The sequence below is a fragment of the Eretmochelys imbricata genome, chromosome 2, assembly GCF_965152235.1.
Source record: "Eretmochelys imbricata isolate rEreImb1 chromosome 2, rEreImb1.hap1, whole genome shotgun sequence".
Taxonomy (NCBI): Eukaryota; Metazoa; Chordata; order Testudines; family Cheloniidae; genus Eretmochelys; species Eretmochelys imbricata.
Genome location: NC_135573.1, coordinates 63603895 through 63625966, shown reverse-complemented (window position 1 = coordinate 63625966; position 22072 = coordinate 63603895). Strand labels below are relative to the sequence as shown.

Genomic DNA, 22072 nt, shown 5'->3' with positions numbered 1-22072 from the left:
GGAGCTACACAAAATAAAAACCTGTTTAATACTATCAGCACTAAAGACAGTGAGTGAAATCCTGGCCCTGCTGAAGTCAATGGTAAAACTCACATTGATTTCAATGGAGACTGTATTTGACTCTCTTATTCTACTTCAGAATAATGGACCTGCACTGTGACTCACCCCTTCAAAAATATCATGACAAGTCAAAAACTGAGAAAAGAAATCTATTTTAGCCTCTGCCCTGCAGGTCAACAGGCAGATTGAATAGAGTAATCTTCATCTCCGGTTCTAAACTGTCATGCAGTATTGCTGTGCACTGTTAAACAATTGTTGGGATCTGTCCCAGTAGTGATGAGGAGATGGTACCCAGACATGCTATAAAAGTGATCCCTGTATAAAAGTGTGGTGTGGAAGATCCTCACCTCAGCCAGGAAGGAGTTAAAGAGCTCCTCTGTGCGCAATCAGAGCAGCTGTGAGGCTTGTCAAGCCTCAAGATGGGCAGGTCCTTAGAATAGAGAATCTCTACTCAATGCACAGCAGCACTCTGAAGGAGCAGAGCTGCAACTCAGAGCTTCTTGGTCCCTGGAAGCAAGGATTTCTGACCAGGGAAATGGCTTGAAAACCTAGGTCTCCCTGGCCCTCTCAGAGAGTAGATGGACTGACATTTTTCTCTTTTTTTCCTCTCTTTGGCTCCTTGAAGACCTAGCACTCTGCTTTTTGTGGCCTGTGGCAGCATAGTGAGTTTTTGTTTGGACTACTTTAACTTCTTCCCACAAGGGGGAGACACTGTGAACATCTAGAGGGCTGTGCCCCGGGCTCTAAAACAGGAACAGTGCCCACCCTTTCCCCAAGGGGGTGCTAGAAAGGTATTGCCTGCTACAATGAAGCTATAGTGTGTCTTTAATAGTCACATGCACAATAAGGAGCAGTGCAGGGTGCAGATATAGGATATAGCATGGTGGCATATTTCAGAGGGGAGCCTTGACTCTGGGATGTGTTCCATGGCAAAAAGGAGTCATTCAGTTAGAAGAAGCATGCAAGTTGGTAGCCATTCCAGATCATTATGTGTACATAGGTAAATTGTGGTCAGTGACAGGGAGAATGGCAACATCTAAAAGACCCATACACAAACACACACGTTCTAGAAGCTCATCAAGAGAGCACAAAAGTAAGCAGTGTCAGGATGAGCTCCACCCTGAGATCTGGTGGTGAGGTGTGGCAAGTTGTGGAAAAGAACTTCAGGGGCTGATCTCATTTGCATAGGCACACCCACCCCGCCTAGAATGAGGCCAGAGCTGCCTAAATGGTCACTTTGGCTGCTGTGGGATCCCCAGTGTCTATGTTATTGGGGCAGGAAGAATAAATTGTTATTACCCTGATTATGGGAACTGTGCTTGGAACTGTACTTGGCCTTTTGTTATGATGGAGGGACTCACCATCAACTAAGTAGCACTCGCTAGGCAAGGGTCATGGGTTTTAAAACTCTGTGAATTGAGAGAGGCTGTGGACAAGTATTAATACTTGGTGGCATGAGCCTCTTGGTGAGGGCCTTACATGCTAATTGCACTTCTTCCTCTCTCTACTGTGGAATATCAGAGCTAATTTTGATTCTATTAGGAGTCTAGTTACAGGCTGCTGAGCTCACTTTGGGCTAATGGTGCACCAGCACTGAGGCTCCCCTACTACAAGCTGAATTCACCAAAGAGCTGAACTGACTAAGAGCTGAAATCACTGAGCATTGTGTTAAGTAGTGGGGGAGCCTGAAGATATATTGTGGAGCAGTTTGCGGGACGGCTGGAGTGCCTTGTGGACAGGCTGGTGGAGCAGTTCGTAGGACGGCGGTAACTGCTGGTGGGACGCAGAACAGTTTGTGGACCGGCTGGTGGAGCAGTTTGTGGGACGGTGGGAGCTGCGTGTGGGCCGCGGAGCTGAGCGAAGGAGTTCGTGGGGCGGCTGGTGGAGCGGAGTGAAGCGAAGCGAAGGCCTATGGAGCTGTGGGGCGGTCAGCTTCAGATCATGTAAGGTGCCTCTTACCCCTGTCCCATCTCCACCCAGGTTGGGGGGTAAAGCTCCGCAGATAAACTTTCGAACTCTGGGGCTGCCCTGACCAGGGACAGAGACTTTTGGGTCATTGGACTTTTGGGACTTTGGGTGATTTGGGGTTGCTGGACTCAAGAACCAAAGGGAAAGGGGCATGCCCCAATTTGCTTGGGGTGGGTTTTTTTTTGCTCATGGGTTGTGTTATGAATCCTGTTGGTGGTGTTTCCCCAACATAATGCCACATTGTTTCTCTCTGTTATTAAAAGGCTTTTTGCTACACTCAGACTATGTGCTTGCGAGAGGGGAAGTATTGCCTCTTGGAGGCGTCCAGCGGGGGTGGTATATATGTGTCCCAGGTCACTGGGTGGGGGCTCGAGCCAGTTTGCATTGTGTTATTGGAATGGATCCCCTAGATATTAAACCCGGCCCTTGTTGCTGCCAACTCTGATGGGCAGAAGGGTTACACAAGCTACAGGAAAAAGTGAATCAAAAGACTTGGGAATCAAAAGCCTGGCTTATTTTTGCCAATACCATTCTTGCCTGTGGTAAATTATTTATGTACGTCTTCACTGCAGACCTTTACTCAGATGTTGGCCCTAAGACCCCTCCCATCCATATTGGTTTAAAGTGATTCTTTAAACCAGGCTAGCAGACCCAGATGTGGGATGGGTTAGAGCTCAGGTGCCACTTTCAGTAGGGCTAGTAACCCACCCACTTAGTGAGGAAGCACATTGAAACACACTGGAGTGCTTATAGTTGTCCAGTGCCTTCCCACAATTCCCCCTGCATGCCCAGCAGGACACACAAGCTCTCCCACAATTCACTGGGAAATAATCATAAAGCAGCTCAACTTACTGCAGGACAAAGAGTCATCAGTCATGCTCCCAGAATCCCTAGCAACACACACGGGTGAGGACACACCAGGGAGGACACAGATTTAATATGGGTAGGGCTTTGTGCTGTGGCTGCTCACACCCAGGCTAGGCTAACCTAGGTATTCTGTTGTGGGTGCCAATCACGCAAGCTACCTCTGCAGAGATACCCTTTGTATTCAGAGTAATTCTCATTCTTTCTTGTGAAACATTACGACAGTTAGAAAAATATGTTGTGATGCAGAATTTAGCATTTTTTAATGTTTTCTTGCTCCTCTAAGAGTTAAGTGTCACAATGAATTACAGTTTCAACCATCAGAATATCTAGTGATACAAAAATACAGACCCTAGCCTCTAGTCACCATTCCGGATGCTGAAAATACACACACACACATGCACACACTTCCCTTAGGATTAAATTAGTTTACTGACATAAAAATAAAATGTGAGTCCTTTCAGTTAATTGCTTCCTCATACTATGAAAATTTAATTCCTGTTCATTGTTTTTGCTATTGATCAATATATATATCTCCCTTCCCTTCAAATATGAATGTAATTTCCTTGGCCAGGGATTGTGCCTTCCTTTAAGTGTCCAGGGGGACACTAATATAATACATAATATTCCTATTCAGGTTAAACAATACCTATAGTTAGTGTTCATGTATAGTTTATTAAATATGCCTCCTTGTTTCCCATGTCCACACATTCCTTCCCCATCCCCAAATACTCTATTCGGCAATCTTAACATACTGATTTGATTCCAGCTTCCACTTAGCTAATTTAATATTGATCTTGTTCTAGTCTCCACCTACCACGTCCTTGGCCTTTCTGTTTAAATCTATGTTTAAATGGATGTTATCCCAAACCTCAGCTCCCAGCACCTTAGCTTTTCTGTTTAAATTGTATCTATTGTTAAATCAATCTTACTCCAGCTTCCATCTCCTGAGCTTTTCACTTGACATCACATCTGGGCCTAAGTGGTGCCTGTTCATGTCCTGAGCTTCCCCTTGCCTTTCCGTTAAAGTTGAATCTCTTTTTAAATCTGTATTTCCTCATCCACTCCTGATCTTTGTACTTTTTCACTTCTAAGTGGCAGCTACCTTGAGTCTGTTTTCCTTTGTGGAACTTGTACAGCAACTTATCAGAATCCCACCCATCAGTGCAAATCCTGTCTCCTTGAAATCATAATTTTTCTTCCTTTTATGCAGGCAGGTTCTTCCAATTTCCAGTCCTCAGTTTAAATCACATCTATTTCAGTGTTACTATTCTACAAGTGACAGTTTTTGCTATCTGGCATCGGGCTTAAGAACTCTAATTTAATAATAGCTTTCAGTACTGCTTTTAATATTTGATGTGTGGGTCTGGATTGAAAGGTAATTGCATGTTGTGAGGCCGTGTGGAGAGCTGAATAGATTATAGAGTCAATTAATCAGGTCTTACACCTAAATTATCCCAATTACATACTGGTAAAGGATCTTGGGATTCAGTAATTTGAATGGCTTCAGTTTAGATGAATTTTCCCATTGCTTCCTTTTATGAATAGCTTTGCATGTTTGATTCATTTAAAAAACTCATGCATGAATTAGCAATTTAGAATTCTGAGCCTGCAGCTGTAGGCCCCCTGCCCTGTTAAGGAGACCAAGAAATGTAGAGGACAATCTAGCTTAGTTTTAATAAAAAGGAAGTTTCTCATCTTTTTCCTTACTAAGATAACTTTGAAAGTGTGAATCAATCCAGACAAGTCCTTGGGCTGAGAGCACAGTCATTCAATTTTCCTAAAGATCACAGATTATTCACAATTCCTTTGCAGCCCCCCAGGACTGTGCTTAAGAGTACAGAAAAAAACATACCCATGAGTCTCTAGTTTCATGGAAAGACGTGGGATCAAGATCAGTTATAGGTCCTAGTGCACCAAGCTATATCAAGCTCCCTCTCAGCCAACTTCTCTGCAGAGCAGCTTGTATGGCCACTGGTCCCAAGGAGCAGTGGCTCAATAGCATGAGAGGTAGCATTGTGTATTGGACTAAGCAAGGGACTGAGGGGAAGGGAGATCAGGTGAGTAAGGGTCAGGTGCTGGGAGGGATGATGATTTTTTTGGTGGGGCAATAAGGATGCTAGTGACAAAACTGGCAAAATCTTCAACTGGACTTGGATATCTGAATCTCATAGGCAGCTTTGAAAATCTCAATGCTAAATGCCACAAATGAGAAAAGAAACCAATACATATCTCTGAGAAAACTGGCAAGTTGCTCTGGAAAAGGAAGACCTAGGTTTTTTATACTAATATTAACATTTAGTTAATATTAAATTAAAACAATCAAATGAAAACAAAAGAAATATTTATAGAAAACAGGGACATCACAAAGTCTTGTTAGGATGGCTACAATGATAGGACAAGAGAAAGGAGAAGACAAATACAATATATTTAAAATAAGTGAGGTTTGAGCAAATTTCTTAGATACAAATTAACACACAACCTGCCCTGAAAGATATTCCTGTTATAGTAAATGCTTGTTTATGAGTGGTTTCTGTTAGAAGGTTCTAGTAAAAGAACTTTCTTCCACTGAATGACTTTTCCATTTGTGATATGGGTTTTCTTCTGCAGCTGAACTTAAAAGGGTGAGCTATGTCCACTATTCTACACATCCAAAATATTCGGTAAAGCATTACTTCATCATTCATGTATTTAATGTTGAAAATATATTGCTCTGGGAAATTCAGCTGTACTGTCACTTAATGTGTATTGGAACTTGATCATAAGAGAAGATTTAACTTGAGAAAATTACCTGACATAGCAATTCGGACTGTGGTAAAACAAAACAATAGCACTTGAGACAATCTTGGCTATATAGTAACAAGGAAGGTAGAGAAGTATAGTCAGTACAATGATGAAAATTCAGATCATACTGACAAATAACTGAAGCAAGAAGATTATACAAGTACTAAAATCAAAAGGCGAGAAACAGCCTTCTGGGTCCCTCGCAGCATAAAAAACAAGCTTAGGGAAGCAAAATACCTAACCTATAAATTGGCATTGACCTGTAAATGGGATAGATCTGTTCCAGTCAATCTTACCATCTGTACTAAACATTTTAAAAGGGCACCAGGATTTGTGCAGAGAGATAAAGCTGCACTAATAGAGAACACATATCCCTGAATCAGCCTGCAACAAAAGATCAAAGCACATCTTCAAAATGCAGACTCCTAGCTTTGTCTCCCCTGAAGCCAGCCTGGAATTTATCATTAAGATCCTGTGTTCTGAGGTGTGACTGAAGCTGTAATGCAACAACCTTTATATATAACAGTCTCCTTTACTGTTTGAACTAGTGGAGCTGTCCTTTTAGCAGACCAGTGAAACACCTGTATTGTTAGAGCTGCAGGGCATCATTTCTGTTCTCAGTACCATATGAATGTGGTTGGTGGATGACTGTGAGGGTCTATGTTTTTGTATCCACATCCATGCCTGGACTTTTTTTCTCAATTTAACATGCACATTTGCACTGCAGCAATCTCATTTTGGGGAAATGCAGAAATCCCAGAGCATTATAAGCAAAGCAGTTAGATCAGGAAGGAAGCGAAAGAGACAAATGCAGTCGTTAGCCAAAACAAGTTCCATCCAGTATTCTTCTTTCCAAGTATCTTACCAGTTAAAATTAGGGAGTATAAGTTAAAATAGCTGGCAGATATAACTCACACTTCAGTCACAGGCACCACTGTACAGTTAGCCTGCCTCATGCCCTATTTAAAATTATTTTTATGATAAAACTTTAAAAAAAGAAAAAGAAGGAATTCCAAGTATAATCAAGAAAAATATATAACTTGTAATATTTTGTTCGGAAAGTACTTGTGCAAAGAAGTGCTGCTATGTGGCATAAGTTATAGTCAAATACGCAGAAAAGCATCTGACTCCAACACCCGTGTTGAGTTGCCCTGGTAAAATGAGTATGAATCAAAATTCTAATTATAGGGAGAGAGAACTGTAGTAATGAAAACCAAAATGGAAACTAGAGAGGGCAAAATAACCTTGGTAAACCCAAGATCTCAGAGTGGAATTCATAGATGGCATAGTATAGTCTGATAGGATTGGTAAATAAAAGTAATTAAACAATTACTTTGTATTCATCATTATAAATAATAAAATGTAGCTATTTACTTAAATCTAAAGAAAAAGTTTCACATGCATGTCAAGTTAGAGGCTAGGAAGGACAACAGACACAGCCCCCTCAAAAGACCATACCTTTCTGAACTCTCATTAAATATAAGAGGCTCTTAAAATTTACAGGTGCTTTGGTTACAGACTTCGTACATAATGGACACATCAAGAGAGAGATAATACAGAAAGAGTAATACACTTTCAAGAGATTTTTGTATGTCGTCTGAGTTAAAGAGAGATCCTTAAAGACTAGAAAGCAATCAACATAAAAGCTTAATTTAAGAAAAGACTTTTAAAAATACTTTGTGAAATTGCACAGCATGCGGTTTAATTTCAATAATGGAGTGAAGCGTTAAGTACCTTTTTAAAATATGGCTAGAGAACATTTTGCAAAGCACGCTTTTATGAGATTAAGGAGGGCCAAAGTGGTCCAGTGAAGGAAAGTTTGAGCCTCACTAAAGTGGTAACTTCTTTGATGCTCCTTATATCTTATTCTTGTATCCTGTTCCTGGCAGAGAATATGAAACTCATAATGTTTAATGATGTTAATGTGTTAATGTCTTGATTGTCAAAACACTGAAGAAGTGGAAAGGCCATTCAGTAGTGAAAGTCATAGTTAAAATGACTCTAGTCTTAGTGTCCTCCAAGTGTACTCAAGACAGAACATTTCTTAAGTTTTGTAATGCAAAGAAACACCATCCGAATAGTATTCAAGTGTCAAAATATGAACACCCAAAATTGGGGAACAAAGTTTAAAATATGGGCTCTATCTGTCCTGCCCAAGGCTACAGAGGCAGTCCAATATCAGAGCAAGGAATATGACTCTGGAAAGCCCTTTAAACCCTGAAATCTCTCCCTCCAGTCCCAAGTAATGAAAACCATTTTAAAAAGTTGTTTCTAATAATTTTCTGTCCCCTATTCTTTCCTTGCCCCTTTTGTCTCACCTGGTACTTTTTGGGGACAGCGAAACAATCATATATTCCTATTGATGTTGCCTCTGGTCTTCCTTCTTTACACCTCCCTACTGAACTGTTTCCCCTTGTGATAGGGAGGCAGTTTCTAGGCTCCTTCAGAGACGTGCAGGGTTTTTCTGTGAAACCCCCTCAACTCAGGTGCTAGAGCCAAGTATAAAGATGCAAAATAATTACTGTTGGCCCATGCTGGTAAGTGGATCTGGTTAGCTCAACCCAGGATATAAGAGTGGAGTGTCTCTTGAGGGCAGAGGGAACTGCAGCGGAGGGAGGAGTTGCTCAAGGGAAATCCTACTTGCAAAGAAAGCTTAGGCTGAGGTTTATACTTATTTGGTGTCTGAATTACAAATAATTCAGACCTGAGGATGGAGGTAAATTTGACACTTATATATGAGTCTGTCACACCAATTTTATGCTCATGTAACTGTATTGGCTTCTTCTTCCTATCAGAGCCTCTTGAGGTCCCTTATTGAATTTGGGTTCTTTTCCTAGCCAGAGTCCACTACCTGTCCACTCAAGGTGACCAACTTTCTACTAAGTATATCTTGCACAATTCATATATCCTTTCATGAATGAACACTGTTGCATTAACACACACGTTCATAAAATCATAATTCAAACAAATTCCAAACAATGCAACAAAACACACTACACAGAACTATGGATAAGCAAAATTATACTTTATGTAAATGACACCTGCCAGTAGCTTCTCTAAAGGGGCAAGCAGAGAGTAACATTACTTTAAGCCATCGATCTGTGGGGCTTACACAAGTATAAAGGATCTTCTTGATCTTACCTTCTCCAAAGTCATTTCAGGCTGAACTACTCAACATGGTGTTAATGTGAAGATCCTGCAAGAGCACAGTTTGTATTTTGCATATGAATGTTCTCCTTACACCTCCATGTTCAGCCACACCTAAAACTTGGTAACTTTGAAAGGAAATATTGGTAATATAACAATGGCCTGACAAGCTATAGCAGCTATATAGAATCATAGAGTTGTAGGACTGGAAGGGACCTCAAAAGATCTTTTAGTACAGTCCCCTGCACTCATCCTGCAGAGATCCTGAAAACAGCAGGTTACTTTATGGGCTATGGCCAAAGAAACTATGTTTTGTAGGATAATAATCTTTTCAGACCCCTTTTCTTATCCTTCTGTGATTTCCTCCCAAACCTGAAAAGAAATTTTAGTTTCAGCACGTGGGTGAAAGCAGTGAATTAATAGCAATAAAACATATATGGATGTCTGCTATCCAGCAAAGAATAGATCTTAATGTTATTAATGACAGCAGGAGCACCTCCTTGGGCCCGCAGTGTTTTACACTCTTCTCACTGAGGGAGATTGACAGCCATTCCCCCCCAGTACAGCCCACGAGTGAGTGAATATCATTTTAATAGACTGCCCATAGTAGCAGTCAAAGCAGTTTTGCAGCTTTCAAGCTCAGCATGAAGTGAAATCTTAAAGAACGTTTCAAACTGGCCATTAAGCATCCGGCACAACCACAAAACTGAGGCAACACAAGGAGAGAGCAATTCCCTGGAAATATGGATCATGTTTTGCAGCCAGCTGCAGATCAAATAACTAGTTTCCTCTATAACCAGCAATTATCTGCAGGGTGCTGAAAATTCTCTCCCTAGTTTTCTAAGTGTATCTCTGCAAGAAAGTAGTTAATGACTGGACTCCATGCAGTGTTCTTTTCTAATGACTGAATATCACTACTGCTAAACTGTTGGGTTTTTTTAATGCATATCGTATATGACTACATAGAAAATCAAATGATATTTCCATAGAGCTTCCATATTCACGATGTAAGTGGCTCTCTGGATTAAAGCGTATTATAATAGTCTTATGGCTCAATAGCAGGTATTGCCTATAATTCATTAACCAGGCAAGAGATAAATAAATCAGTTATTCATTGCCATCCGTATGTTTGTTTGTTTTTCTTGGGGGGTTCTACATAAAAGCTCACTGAAGCAGAAGCAAAGAGTTTTGTTTGATAGACATTTGACTCCTACAGCCAAACCTGAGTTGTCTCTTGTAGCTGGCTGGTACACAGAAATATTTCTTTTCTCAGGCTGAGAATAGAAGCTCAGATAACTAAAGGTAGTTAATGGCTACCTTTTCTTTTCTGTTTCCATCCTGGGAATCAGCTAAGACCTAAGTGAAAAAAGCAGGTCAAATGAGATCAAATTTCTAAAAAAATATTATCTGAAAAATAATTTATAATTAAAATAACTGAAAATGAATCTTTTATAGAGAAACTACATAAAGAGGAATTCTAATTTGAAAAACTGTCAGCCAGATCTATGTAAAACACAGCTTATAAGGGAAAGATGACATTTTCCTTTGTTGTCTTATGTGATAGACCTGTTTCTTGTTTTGAGAGCTATCTTAATATGATTCAAAGTCAAGTCCATTCATATTTATAGGAGAGGGCTTTTGTAAGATCATGTATGTATGGCTATGAATAGCAAAGAGAAACATTCAGCTAGATATTCATCTCATATCAACTCCTAGTTAATATCTGATATCTCCAAATTTGCATGACATGTGATAAATTATTTCGTATGTCAGGCAAAGACTGGTAATCAGTGTTGGCAATCAGTAATATTCATTAGCCTCGTTTTCTACACAAAAGTATGTTAGGGAAAGATTAGCTGGTTTACGTTGTCCTTTTGCTTACGGATGCAGATTGTTTGTGATTGGTGAGAGAGGAATTGTGTGTGATTCTGAAGAGGTGAATTACCCAAAAGAAATGTATTTCCTAAGTTCAAGTTTCCTTCCTGTAGTGTTTGAATATGAAAACTATTTTGTTTAGCAAGATATGCTTATAGAGCTATAGCACCTCACCCATCACATGACCTCAATGAGTAATAATCCTTCTCAGAGGGTTGAGAAGGCCAGGCTGGAAGACCACAAGGAGATTGTTACTTTGAACATAATTTCTTCAGAGAGGTCAGTTGGTAGTTGTGTACTATGTTTGACTCCTATACAAGAAATAGCTGAAAATGTCGACAAACAAAAGGCTTTTAAAAGATACATCCCATTGCTGCTGTCTTTCACTCTGGATGTTTGTATTGTATTTTGTTATAAGAGTCTGAATAAAGGTTGAAAAGTAAAACAAATGCCGTACAGTGAAAGAGTGGCGGACACACTTTGGCTAGCACGCTGACTGTGTTAGCTTTTCTCAGTATGATGTGATGCTCAATTAGCTGTGAGACAATGGCCTTGTGGCTAAGGCACTAGACTGAAACTCAGTATATCTGGGTTTAGTTCCCAGGTAATTAGGGCCCTACCAAATTCACGGTCCATTTTGGTCAATTTCACAGTCATAGGATTTTTAAAATCATAAATTTCATGATTTCAGCTATTGAACTCTGAAATTTCACCATGTTGTCATTATAGAGTCCTGACCCAAAAAGGAATTGTGTGGGGGATTGCAAAGTTATTGGGGGGGTGGGGGGGGTTGCGGTACTGCTCCCCTTACTTCTGCGCTGCTGCTGTCAGCAGTGCTGCCTTCAGAGCTGGACGCCACCCTGAGTTCTGCCCTGCTGCTGGCTGGGCACTGTCTTGAGAGCTGGGCACCCAGCAAAAAGCCTCTGCTCTCCAGCCACCCAGTTCTGAAGGCAGCACAGAAATAAGGGTGGCAATACCATACCAGGTCCCCCCTAAAATAACCTTGCGACCCTCCGCTGCAACTCCCTTTTGGGTCAGGATCCCCAATTTGAGAAACGCTGGTCTCCACTGTGAAATGCGTATAATATAGGGTAAAAGCACACAAAAGATCAGATTGCACAGGGGAGACCAGATTTCACGACCCGTGATACATTTTTCATGACTGTGAATTTAGTAGGGCTCTACAGATAAGCTAACAAGGCTCAGATTTTTAAAGTATTTAGGTGTAGTGCACTCAGCATTGAAACTTCTCACTGATTTAGAACCCTAAATCTCATTTTAAAAAGGACTGTAGGAACTTAGGTGTCTAAATCCCATTGACTGTCAATGGGATTTAGGCTTCTAAGTGCCTAAAACCCTTTTGAAAATGAGATGCAGGTGTCTAAATCAGTTAGGCATTGCAATGCTGAGTGCCTCAATGCCTAAATACCTTTAAAAATCTGGGCCGAGCTTCCTAAATTCAATGGGAAAGCCCACTGAAGGCAAAGGGAGTCTTCCCATAGATTTCAGTGGGCTTTAGATCAGGCCCTTAATCTCAGTTCCTCATCTATAAAACAGGGATAACAGTGCCTTCTCTGTCTGTCTTATCCCTGGTGTACACAACAGAGTTATGTCAACGCAAGGCAGCTTATGTGGACCTAACTCTGTAAGTGTCTACACTAAAATGTAGCTCCCATCGATGTAACTCACCCCTACATTAACTTAACAACCCCATCTTCAGACAGGCATAGCATTTAGGTTGATGTGGTTATGGTTTCACAGTGTCTGTGTAGACACTGTGTTACTCACATTGCATGTTGGTTGTCAGTTCCAGGTGGGGCTGACAGCTGGAGCCCTGCCTTACTCTGTGTCTGTACAGTGCTTAGCACACAGGGTTCTGATTTTATTCGGACCTATAGATGCTACAGCAATACAAATAATAGTATTTGCTAGTGATTGATTGAAGAATCCTCATGTGCTATGAATTGAGCACATCAGCACTGGGGATTGAAAAGGCAATTCCAGACAAGAACACACTCTTACTATCACACACAAATTCAGAGCAAAGAAATGTTTTCCCTGAAGCAGTTGAGCTGCACCTTTCTTGCTGTTTTCCTGCTACTGGATGCCCAGATGTGGTCTAGATATAGCTGAATCTCCACCCTCTGAGCTCAGCAATGAGAAATATGAAAAAATGTGGCTTGGTGTAGGTGTTGGAACCAAAGAACTGGGGGCCAGAACGAAGAGCTAGAAGACACAAACATAATTACTTGAACGAGAACTCATTTATAAACGACCACAAGAAGTGGAATTAGTGGCCTCTCAAGTGCAGATATTCTTCCATTATTTCTGATGTAGAAATCTTGACAGAAAAGGCGAGATGCTTTCTCACAAGATCACCTGCCCGAAGAGGGCTGTTCAGAGACGCCTCTGCTGCCTTTTGATCTTCACTCATCGCTTTAGTGCCTCAAATAAAGGGACAAACTCTGCTGCCTGTCTCACATATGTAACTTCCATTGATTTGTATATGTTTAACTGCAAGCAGAATTTGGCTCACAGGGTCCAAAACCTTCACTTCTTTCCCCACCTCCCCCAGCCCCCCCCCCCCCCGCCCCCCACTCTTCCATAGGGTTTTGATCTGAGCAAGAACTGCTTGATCAGATCCCGTGGCAATAAAAGGCCACATTACCACAATGTGGCTTCCACATGCACACCGCAAACACTACCATCCCCTTTTGGCAGCATGCACACACTAGAGTGCACAGCCTTTGGGTCAGTGATAGACTAACGTCTCCCTGCACAGAATTAAACAGGCACATAAGGAGGTTGGGTTGAGGGCCCTCTGGAAACGAGTCTCACAATATTTTTCATTTACATGGATGTTTTTTCTCTGTGTGTATGCTCTTTATTACTATTATGATTTATTATTCAGATCGTTTTTTCCATTTTTAATTCTGTTTGTGTGTTTTCGTTTCCATTTATTCATTTCTGGAACTGTTGTATTTTCAGTTGATTTCATAGGCGGACTTGACACATACTGCTATCGGCAACACCCTCTGGAACATGTTGAGTTAAAGCCTGTAAGTAAGGTTTCAGTCATATGGACAAGATTAATCCTTCTAACTGGACTGAAAGCTACTCTGCTGCTCAAATAGTTTTGACATGAGATTACTAATGATTTCATTATAATTTACCACTAAACGTGCTAAAACACGCTACGCTTTACGGCTCAAATCCGCCAAAGCAGCAATGAGTGGATATTTCTCATTTTATTATGACTTATTTGTTTTTACACTATGTAGTGTTGGGGTTGGCATCAGTGGGTTCAGAAACACTGAAGGGAAGAAATTCTTCTCTGCCAGCTGGGAAACAGGAATAGTGTAAGTATATTACTGCACCTGCCGCAGTGCCTAGGCCTTAATGCAATGACCCTTAAAGGAGAGGCAGAAACTCTTATTTTTGTCCAGATTTGGCTGTCTACCAAATGTGTTTCATAGACTAATCTGTAGAAAATGACTTGCTGAGCCAATGCAAGTTCACCAAGATAAATCCATGGAGCATCACTAAAACTCAATTATCTTTTCACCACAAGTGATTTGCTTCCACAATTAAAATGCCATTGTTTCCATAGTTTATTCAAATAAAATATTCTCTAGTACATAAAAGACACACTTCCAAAATGTTCCTTTTTTTTTTTTTTTGTATTTGGGGTAAATCTATTCACTAGCAGATGTTAGCAATGCATCAGTTTGGCAGAAGCTCAGATACCTTCAGATGAGGGACACTTCAAAGTACATTTGCAAAATAGATCACTTGAAAATTCTTGTCAGGTGTTTATAAATTGCTGTCCTGATCCTGTGTGTCATGAAATTCACATCAGAATCTTCCATGCATAGTAAGATGAAGCCAAAGTGCAGCTGACTAACCGAACTTAATGTGACACAATTTACTGTGTTTTAACTAGCTGGTAAGAGAATTAAAGGTTACATTTTAAAAACTATTTATTTAGAACGTTTTCACAAGTTTACAAATTCTTGCCATATAAATAACTGAAACAAAACAATCATTATAACTGTTAGTTTTTGTTTAAAGATGCATTATACAGGTACATAGTTATCAGACTTTTCTAGTTAACAGGGTATCACCATGTTATAGGGTGAGCATCATTACAACACTTATGTCGTTTCTAGTGATTTTATTAAATTGAGTAAAATCACTATATACACATTTAACAGACCAGATATGTCTATCAAATATTAATATTCAAAAAAATGGATAGGCGTGCTGTCTTTTCTGCAGGTGAATGTACTTTGTCTGAGTACTGAATAAAAGGTAACCAAATATCTAAATATCATTCTCTGTCCTCTGTCTTTTTCAGATTGTTTTTGTTTTCCTTGTGTATGTGTTGGGGGATTGGAAAGAGATCTAGGGGGAGACTGTTAATTTAAAGAGAACTGTTACTAACACAATGTTTGGGTTGGACATTTGCTCCCTGAAATCTGAAGTGAGTTTTCATTACTCTTAGAATGTTGTCAAATATAGGTGTTCACTTATGTGCACCAGCATTTGGTTGTAGAAATGTACATGAGGAAGAATGTTTCAATCTTTTTTACCATTACAGAGAGACTATATAGTATGGCATTATGAAAGCCCCGAAAGAATAAGAAACAATTGCAATTTAATAGTGTGGGAGTGGAAGAAGTATCAAATTAAGACAACTAATAAGGCAAAGTACTGATCCATATATGATCATATTGCTAGGATCTGCATTTACAAAAGTATTCCACTAAAAAGTTGTCTACACATGGAGTCATTCTGGAATAACTATTCAGGATTAGCTACTCTGGAATAACTATTCCTGACAAAATCCAAGGGTGGACTCTCTTTTTTGGTATAAGAGTGCCTTTTTCCAGTACAGCTTAATCCATTTTGGATTAATCTAAACTCAAACAAGGTATTCTTACTCCTGAATAAGAGTGTCCATGCTTGAAGTTAGTCAAGAATAGCTTTTGTGCTTTAAATTCACACTCTACCTTGAAATAACTTTCAAGTGCAGATAAGCCATAAAGTAATGCTTTTGTTGCACTGTGACGTGGGAGGAATGGCAGGGGCATGGGTTTAAGTACTCTGAGGGCATGGCTACACTTGCAGATGTAGAGTGCTGTGAGTTAAACCAGCCCTCGGAGAGCGCAGTGTGGAAAGTGCTGCAGTGTGTCCACACTGATTGCTGCAATCGTGCTGGTGTGGCCACATTTGCAGCACTTGCAGCGGCATTGGGAGTGGTGCATTATGGGCAGCTATCCCACAGAACACCTCTTCCCATTCTGGCGCTGTGGCTTGTGGGAAGGGGCGGGGAGGTGTGGGGCATTCTGGGTCCTGTCCCAATGCCCTGTGATGCATTGGTTTTCATCCCAGCAATCTCTGTGCTTCCATCCACATTTGGCGCCATCTTTCAACGTTTTTGTATTGCGCGCGCTCTCTTTCCTTTCGGTCTGCGGGAATGGACCCCAAAGTGCTGAGGAATATGCTGATGAGTCTCGCCACACTTCATGTTTGGCAGTCGAGTTACTTCTTAAGCTACAAACTGACAGTGAGGAGTCCGACGATGATATCGACTCGAGTAACACATATGACACAAGATTGCTTGTGGCATTCACAGACATTCTCACCACCGTGGAACACTGCTTTTGGGCTCGGGAAACAAGCCCTGAGTGGTGGGATCACATTGTCCTGCAAGTCTGGGATGATGAGAAGTGGCTGCAGAACTTTCGGATGAGAAAAGCCACTTTCATGGGACTGTGTGAGAAGCTCGCCCCATTCTGCGGCACAAGGACATGAGACTGAGAGCTGCCCTGATGGTGGAGAAGTGGGTGGCTATTGCAATCTGGAAGCTGGCAACACCAGACAGCTACCGATCGGTTGCTAACCAGTTTGGAGTAGGAAAGTCGACCGTTGGAATCGTGTTGATGCAAGTTTGCAGGGCCATTAATTGCATCCTGCTCAGAAGACTCTGGGTAACATGCATGACATTGTGCCTGCCTTTGCACAAATGGGTTCCCCTAACTGCGAAGGGGCGATAGATGGGACACATACTCCAATTCTAGCACCAGCCCACCTAGCCTCCGAGTATGTTAATTGGAAGGGGTATTTCTCAATGGTTCTCCAGGCGTGTGTGGATCACCATGGGCTTTTCATTGACATTAACGCAGGCTGGCCCAGAAAGGTATATGACGCACGCATCTTTCAGAACACTGGCCTGTTCAGGAAGCTGCAAGCTGGGACTTTTTTCCCAGACCAGAAGATCACCATAGGGGTAGTCAAAATGCCCATTGTGATCCTTGGAGACCCCACTTACCTTTTAATGCCATGGCTCATGAAACCCTACACAGGGAGCCTTGACAGCCGCAAGGAGTGGTTCAACAACAGGCTGAGTCAGTGCAGAATGACTGCGGAGTGTGCTTTTGGCCATTTAAAGGGACGCTGGCGCGCTCTGTATGGAAAGCTGGACCTGGCTGATGACAATATCCCCACTGTTATATCCGCGTGCTGTACCCTCCATAACATTTGTGAAGAGAAGGATGAAAGAGTCACTCAGGAATGGAACTCAAAGGTTCAACACCTGGAGGCTGAATTTGAACAGCCAGAGAGCAGGGCTATTAGAGGGGCCCAGTGCGGGGCTTCAAAGATCGGGGATGCCTTGAGGGACCAATTGAGGCTGAAAGCCACCAGTAATGTTGAGTGGGAGTGAAGTGCAGTGGTTCCAATGTTAGTAGGAATCTGTGCTTGCTACACTGACTTGCTGTGCCTGATCCTTTCCTGGGCTAACATATCTTTTACTTAATGCAATAATAAAGAATGTTTTCAAAGCCAAAAAAGCCATTTATTTAAAACTGCTTGGGAAACAGAAAGGGCAATGGGGTGGGATGGGGAATGGTTCAATCACAGATTTGCATATGTCCTATTCTCATACTCAGCCTTCGTATCTGGGGTGCTGTGCAATAAGTGACTGGCTAACATGCATGGTGATGGGGTTGAGTGCAGTGGGTGAGGGTCGTAGGTTGCAGGGCTGGGTGGTGAAGCTACAGGTGTTGGAGGCAGCTGGTGGTGATAAGAACCTGGATTTGGGGAAAGTGGGTTGGAGGTGACATGGGAGCACAAGGGAAAGAGTTTTGGGACAAGGGCTGCAGGGAGGGGCGGGCACGGTAGTGCGCCGCCTGCCTGGCTATGAGCACCTGGATCGAGTCCGCTTGGCGTTCCATGATGCTTATCAGCGTCTCTGTGTTTTGTTGCTGGCACTCCGCACTTTGGTGCCGGCACTCCGCATTCTGCTGGCGGATCCTCCTTTCACTCTCCCACCGCTCCTGCCCTTTTTGATTTTCGTTAAGGGACTGCTGCATGACTTCATGCAGCATGTCTTTTTTGCTTTCATGTGGCCTCTTCCTAATTCTTTGGAGTCTTTCGGCTGGTGATAACACGGACGGCTGAGATCTCAAGGTTGCATCTGTAAAGGCAAAATGCAACACTTAACAGATTGTTCACACCAGACAAAGCAATGATTCGCCCTTTATTAAAGACAAACACAGTCTAACGATAGCAGAATTTGCCCATTCCAAAGCGAGTGCACATAACCCACAGGAGCCCCAAAATGATGAGTAAGCACAGGGTCAAGGGGGACTGATTTTTTCATGGCCGAACTGTCCTCTGGGGATCTGTGTCTTGGGGAGAGCCAATAGCTGCAGGGGGCCCCTATACTGAACACTCTCCCTACATTTTCCATAGATGTTCGTCCTCAAAGATGTCTCACTGCCGACGGTGACCTGGGAAGCAAGGGAGGGTCTTCTACTACAATGCGGCTTCGGCCCTGGCCCATATGCAGCTTGTCTGTCTGCAGCAATGGTCCCCCCGCCCCTCATGGCACAGTGGCGCGGACATGTTAGCCTGACTGGGACAAGGAGTACAGTAGCACTCCCAAGGAACCTGTGCAAGCGCATTGCACAGCTTCTGAATGAGACCTTTGAAGAGATTACTGAGGCTGATTACCGCGATGTGAGAGACACATCAACGCCCTATTCCGCATCTAGGTATGCATGCAGCCCTAACCCTCCTCGCCCCAAGAGCCCACACCGAATAACTTATTTCCCAAAATAAAAGCCCCTTACCGGGCATGTCCTCTGGTGTTTGTCCTTCCCCAAGCACCAGCCGCTGCGACTGGCTACCTTCCCGGCTTGAGAACAGCTCCTGGCTGCATGCATCTAGGGATGCCAGGGTGTCTTCCTCCACCTCAGCACCCTCGCTCCCGCTTTCCTCCTCCTCCTCCTGCCTTGATGAACTCGGCTCTGAAGTGTCCATGGTGGTATCAATCAGAGTGGAGGTGGGGTCGCCCCCCAGTATTGCGTCCAGCTCTTTGTAGAAACAACAGGTCACGGGGGCAGCACTGGAGTGGTGGTTTGCCTCACAGGCTTTGCGATAGGCATTCCACAGCTCCTTCACTTTAACCCTGCACTGCAGTGCGTCCCGGTCATGGCCCCTTTCCATCATGTTCCTTGATATCTGCCTGAAGGTATCATAATTCCTATGGCTGGAGCACTGCTGGGACTGGACAGCTTCCTCCCCCCAAACACTGATGAGGTCCAGCACCTTGTCATTGCTCCATACTGGGGATTGCTTGGCACATGGAGGCATGGTCACCTGGAAAGATTCGCTGAGAGAACTCCATGCCTGGCTGAGCAAACAGGAAGGGGATTTTCAAAATTCCCAGAGAATTTAAAGAGCGGGTCTGATGGTTGATCACCTGAGGGCACGGCAGAGTTCAAAGTGATGACCAGAGTGGCTAGAACAGGCATTGTGGGACACTTCTGGAGGCCGATCAGAGTGCATTAACAGGCCAGGGCATCTACACTGGCACCACGGTGCTTGAGCCAGGGCACATCAAGTGTTATGCCTCTTGCGGAGGTGGATTACCAGGAGTGCTCCAGCTGCGGAGTCAGGGCGCTCTACATGCCTTGCCAGCATGGATGCATCGTGAGTTAGGGCGCACGGGGCTGCTTTAATGCGCTCTAACTGGCAAGTGTAGCCATGCCCTGAGGCTTGGTTTGCACTTAAAAGTTAGGTCAGCAGACCTAGATAGCTCTGAGGTGTGAAGACCAACATAGCTATGACAACCTAACCTCAAATGTATATGCAGTTATGTCAAGAGAAGGCTTCTGTCGACGCAGCTACTGTCATTCGCGGAAGTGGTTCCTACACCAATGAAAAAATCCCTTCCATCATTGTAGGCTATCTCTGCACTACAGTTACGTTGGCACATAGCTCTGTTGGTATATTCTCCATAGTATAGACATACCTCATTGAGATATTGGAGACCAAGAACATAGCCTGGGTATCCAGTGGGAAGAAGGTCATAGCTGCTATATTTACATTTCTGTTTTAAATGCTCTTTGCCTTTTTACTCTATGGAGTTGCATCAATGTTGGTTTAAAGACCACCACTAATTTTCCTGAAAGGTTAGAGGAAAAATTGTGATGTCCAATATTTTATTAACCAGTGCACTAGTACTGAAAAAAAAGGAAATGAGGGGGTAAATTTTTCAGAAAAGGAGGTTTCCTTTTTGATTGTCTGCAAAATTTGCATCTACAATTGAATTATTGTTATTCCTTGACGTTAGCAAAGCTTTTGATATGGTCTCCCACAGTGTTCTTGCCAGCAAGTTAACGAAGTATGGGCTGGATGAATGGACTATAAGGTGGATAGAAAGCTGGCTAGATCATCGGGCTCAATGGGTAGTGATCAATGGCTCCATGTCTAGTTGGCAGCCGGTATCAAGCGGAGTGCCCTAAGGGTTGGTCCTGGGGCCGGTTTTGTTCAATATCTTCATTAAAGATCTGGAGGATGGCATGGATTGCACCCTCAGCAAGTTTGCAGATGACACTAAACTGGGAGGAGAGGTAGATACACTGGAGGGTAGGGATAGGATACAGAGGGACCTAGAAAAATTAGAGGATTGGGCCGAAAGAAATCTGATGAGGTTCAACAAGGACAAGAGCAGAGTCCTGCACTTAGGACAGAAGAATCTCATGCAGTGCTACAGACTAGGGACCAAGTGGCTAGGCAGCAGTTCTGCAGAAAAGGACCTTGGGGTTACAGTGGATGAGAAGCTGGATATGAGTCAACAGTGTGCCCTTGTTGCCAAGAAGGCTAACAGCATTTTGGGCTGCATAAGTAGGAGCATTGCCAGCAGATCGAGGGATGGAATCATTCCCCTCTATTTGGCATTGGTGAGGCCCCATCCGGAGTACTGTGTCCAGTTTTGGGCCCCACACTACAAGAAGGATGTGGAAGAATTGGAAAGAGTTCAGTGGAGGACAACACAAATGATTAGGGGACTGGAACACATGACTTATGAGGAGAGGCTGAGGGAACTGGGGATGTTTAGTCTGCAGAAGAAAAGAATGAGGGGGAATTTGATAGCTGCTTTCAGCTACCTGAAAGGGGGTTCTAAAGAGGATGGATCTAGACTGTTCTCCGTGGTACCAGATGAGAGAACAAGGAGTAATGGTTTAGGTGGGATATTAGGAAAAGCAGTGGGGGAGGTTTAGGTTGGATATTAGGAAAAACTTTTTCACTAGGAGGGTGGTGAAGCCTCCCTTGTTGCCAAGGGATTTGATAGCTGCTTTTAACTACCTGAAAGGTGGATCCAAAGAGGATAGATCTAGACTATTCTCAGTTTTAGCAGATGACAGGACAAGGAGTAATGGTCTCAAGTTGCAGTAGGGGAGATTTAGGTTGGATATTAGGAAAAACTTTTTCACTAGGAGGGTGGTGAAACACTGGAATGCGTTACCTTGGGAGGTGGTGGAATCCCCTTCCTTAGAAGTTTTTAAGGTCAGGCTTGACAAAGCCCTGGCTGGGATGATTTAGTTGGGGATTGGTCCTGCTCTGGGCAGGGGGTTAGACTAGATGATCTCCTCAGGTCCCTTCCAACCCTGATATTCTAGGATTCCATGAATTAGGGGCAAAAATTTGAGAATGTTCACATCAAATTACCTGTTTCCAAGCTCAGATCAGGTAGAGACACTTGAATGAAGATTTGCACTCAGAATTCATTTTGTTGGTAGGCAAATTTTGTGGACATAAATTGCATCTGCTAAATGGGAGACGCCCCCCATTCTTTCCAGGTCCTGCTTGGGTTAACTTGTGAGACCTAACAAGATCACAGCTGGCAGCCCTGCAGCTGTGGAGTATAAAGCAATAATAAACGTATTCAGTGATATTGTGGTTTTAAGTAATGGCAAAGTACAAATAGGATCTTTGCTTAAACAAAGGGGGAAGAAGAATGTCAATGATCAAGGTAAATTTGAATTAAAAGCCAAGCTTCAGGAGACAATTTGGATAGTCA

The 22072-nt window shown here is 42.8% G+C and overlaps 1 protein-coding gene across 1 annotated transcript in view; it reads left to right on the top strand.

The window, feature by feature from the left end:
* The window catches only part of NKAIN3 (sodium/potassium transporting ATPase interacting 3), a 492091-nt gene extending 478259 nt beyond the window's left edge, over positions 1-13832 (top strand). The window contains exon 6 of the mRNA XM_077808986.1: positions 13687-13832. Within this exon, the coding sequence (XP_077665112.1) occupies positions 13687-13832 (146 nt within the window). The remainder of the gene's footprint in view (positions 1-13686) is intronic.
* Positions 13833-22072: the final 8240 nt, after the last annotated feature.